At 32.7% G+C, this 3,428-nt stretch overlaps 1 protein-coding gene across 1 annotated transcript; it reads left to right on the top strand.

The window, feature by feature from the left end:
• The first annotated feature begins 873 nt into the window (after nt 1–873).
• On the top strand, nt 874–2,222 carry LOC132043742 (EPIDERMAL PATTERNING FACTOR-like protein 2). Its single transcript, XM_059434209.1, has 3 exons — nt 874–1,579; nt 1,684–1,724; nt 1,821–2,222. The coding sequence occupies exons 1-3, from the start codon at nt 1,471–1,473 to the stop codon at nt 2,073–2,075; spliced, it is 405 nt and encodes a 134-aa protein (XP_059290192.1). The 5' UTR covers nt 874–1,470; the 3' UTR covers nt 2,076–2,222.
• The last annotated feature ends 1,206 nt before the right edge of the window (nt 2,223–3,428 follow it).

Raw genomic sequence — 3,428 nt, 5'->3', positions numbered from 1 at the left:
TCAAACAAAACTTACTTCGAACCTTTTCAACCCCTAAAGTATTTATCCGAACGTCTATATTTGATATTAGATTATACTATAGCATTTAAAAATATCGAGCTCTATATAAAATATTGACGTTTTGGAGCTCTTGACCTATAACGACCAATCGTTGGTCAACATGAAAACATTAAGTTTTTTCAAACAAAACTTACCGGCACCTTTTCAATCCCTAAAATGACTATCCGAACGTCTATGAATCCTTGATGTATTACCTACATTATTGTACGCGATAAAAACATCGAGTTTATACAAAATATTCAAGTTTTGGAGTCTCGAAGACACATTATCTGGCCAAAGTATGTAAAAAAGTTGAAAGAAAGAAAAAGGAAAAGAAAGAAAAGAAAGAAAAAAAAAAAAAAACATCCAATAACGCATGAAAATCATGCGTTAAAGGATTTTCGAACGCATGAAAATCATGCGTTAAAGGACTTAACGGGTCCGTCTGCGCAAGTCCTTTAACTACGGGGCCTGCATGCGTTAAAGATTTTATCAGTTTTTTTTTCCGCATATTTTATATACCCTTTTTTAGGGGTATTTTGGTTCCACTCCAAATGCTGCTGAGTGTGATATGACCAAGTATGTACGAAATAAAGTTTGACAGTATGCATCATACAACAGTTTTTGCGTGGATTTGGAGATGACCCTTCTCATCATAATCAGGGCTCGTGCAGATTCCACCATGGCCTAAAGCACCCCCTCCCTATACACCTACTTTCCTAATATATATCCTAATCTTTCTTGGAAATTAAATACTTACTTCATCACCTTACAGTAAAACAAAACAAAAAAGGAAAATAAGAATATATAGCGTGTTACAGTAGAATTGCTCAAAAACCAAACAAACAGTAACAATAGAGGGGTCATATTTACAAAAGAACGGGGGACAAAGTGAGTGAGAAAATGAAAGACCATAAGCTACACCACTGAATTCACTTGTCCCTTTGTGCCAAATAGCTCTTCTTATCACCTGGCCCCTCTTTTAAGTTTGTGATTGCTCAAATCCATTTTTGTTCTATTAACTGTATTATTGTTTCTCCTCCATTTTGTACAATCTCTTCATTCTTTTTACCTCTATTTTCTCTGCCAACACTTCTTGGGATTTCTGAACGCTCATAATCCGAGGTTTTGGTCATTCTCTTTTCAGGGATTTTCCTCTAGTTATTTTCTTTCTTCATCTTTTGCATCATTCCCTTTTTTTAATTACTTCCATCAGTGTACTACTACCACTACTACTAGTAGAATAGACTTTGGTGAAAAGAATGTGTTTTGGTGAAAAGAATGTGTTTTTCACTTTTCTTTTGAGCATGATGGTTATGGGGTTGAGTTTTCATTCACTTCTTGATCAACTTTACTCAATTATTCTCACTTCTTGGTGTTAAGTGTTCCAAAATTCCTCTGTTTTTTGCACTCTTTGAAGGAAAGAATCCAATGGGATGCTATCAGCATTTCATCTTTTGCCATAGGAATCTACAGACTATCATCTTTTTGCTACTTCTATTCATTTCAGGCTTGACACATGTAAAATTAACAGCTGAAGGTAAAAGGGTCATTTCAAGATTTTGTTCAAAGTTGTAAAAACTTCAAATCTTGATTAAAACAGAATTCTAAATATGAATTTTCAAACTATCAACTGTTTTTCAGGTAGGAGAATTCTCAAGCTGCAAACTGGAACAATTACTCAGGTAAATTCTTGAATCTTGATCCAAAAGGCCTGATATTTTTCTAACCTTCAGTAGAAAAATTATTGAGAAATTGACATATTTTGTTTAAAAAAACAGAGGAACAATGAAGAGAAGATGTTCAAGATGAGATCTTTAATAGGATCAAGGCCACCAAGATGTGAAGGAAGATGCAGAAATTGTGGTCCATGTGAAGCAGTTCAAGTCCCAATTGTGCCAAACCTTGAATCAAGAAGCCATCATTTGAATGCAATTCCAAAATTCTTCTTAGCATATTCAAGAGGTGATGACATATCCAATTATAAGCCTATGTGTTGGAAGTGTAAATGTGGAAACTTTTTCTTCAATCCTTGACAAAGGAAGGAAGAAAAAAGATCTTTTTTTGTATGGAGAAAATAAGTTTCTTCAACTGTCCATATACATAAACATCAGGTTTATTAGCTGGCTTTTGTAGGTTTGGAGAACCAAGAATGGTGATAATGCATATTTTGTATATCTTAATTAGCACCTTTGTAGCACCATCTTCCCCTCTCCCTTCCTGTTTTTCTTCTCTAATACAGAACACTTGTAGTTTTGGAAGTCAGTGAGCTAATTACAAGATAATTAACAGTTCTGAATTGCCAAAGTATCATGGTTTGGCTTACATGTTAGTAATGTGGGAATTATAAGTTAATAACTAAGGGATGGGTATGTTGTGTAGTGATTAATAATAAATGGAGTGTCAAATCATGATTAATTATTCTAAGAGGGGATAATTATCTTTAAATACATAATTTAATCTATGCATAGCTAGCATATTTTTATTATTTCATACTTTATCTAGTACTATAAAATACACAAATTTCAGCTTACCTCATTTTCATTTCATATTTTATTCAGTATCAATACATCAAACATACATTCTGACTTAATTTTATTTTTAATTCATATTCTATTCCGTAAAAAACAATACAATATATAAATTTTAACTTAATTTAAGATAAATGTTACTTAACCTCGCCAATCAAATATCCCTAACTATGTGATGACCTTTTTTTTTAATACGATAAATCAAACACTTATCTTGTACAAATAAACTGTTGGTATAACTTATGTTTTCATAAAGGGGAACCTTAAGCATCTAAAGTTGAGTCATAGAACCAAACCATTAATATTTGCATTAAGGTAGCCGCTGTGTTTTATTCGGGCGCGAATTTTTTCTGAATCCTATGTGAATGCATAATAACTCATGCACGAAGCTGCTCTTTTATCTTTCATCCGTACCCTATTTAAGTGTTAAAATTTCATTTGGACTATATAAAAAAAAGTTTTTTTCTATATTTAATAAGTTGACAATTAAAATCACAAGCATCCAAAGACATTTTATATTGCACATATTTTAATTTAAAATAACAAGATTTAAAAATATTCTTATATTTCTTAAATTTTGTATTCAGTTAACTAAGATACTTAAATTCACTTAAGCTGGAAAGGAGGGAGTAATTTATTTCTGTACCATTAACCAAATGACTTGTCAATTCTATAACTCCGGAATTTGGATTATTGTTCATCTTATTCTGTGAAAGGGTGTTAGTAGACGTGATGTGAATGTGACGATAGTGAGAGAGTTTAATTATTTGAAAGAAAGAAAAAGGAGGGGAAGCAAAGAAGTGTGGGGCGGCTGATGAGCCATGTCAGATGGGCGGGGTGAAAGTGCATGCTGCAGCA

Source organism: Lycium ferocissimum, unplaced genomic scaffold (genome assembly GCF_029784015.1).
Source record: "Lycium ferocissimum isolate CSIRO_LF1 unplaced genomic scaffold, AGI_CSIRO_Lferr_CH_V1 ctg28290, whole genome shotgun sequence".
In the NCBI taxonomy this organism is placed as follows: domain Eukaryota; kingdom Viridiplantae; phylum Streptophyta; class Magnoliopsida; order Solanales; family Solanaceae; genus Lycium; species Lycium ferocissimum.
This window is presented reverse-complemented; position numbering and strand designations above follow the sequence as displayed.

What these genes read in the sequence shown, in the direction of transcription:
- LOC132043742 (XM_059434209.1), top strand. Translation starts at nt 1,471, where the DNA reads ATGGGATGCTATCAGCATTTCATCTTTTGCCATAGGAATCTACAGACT. An exon ending in TGTAAAATTAACAGCTGAAG is followed by an intron (nt 1,580 to 1,683) that starts GTAAAAGGGTCA and finishes ACTGTTTTTCAG; the next exon opens with GTAGGAGAATTCTCAAGCTG. An exon ending in AAACTGGAACAATTACTCAG is followed by an intron (nt 1,725 to 1,820) that starts GTAAATTCTTGA and finishes TTAAAAAAACAG; the next exon opens with AGGAACAATGAAGAGAAGAT.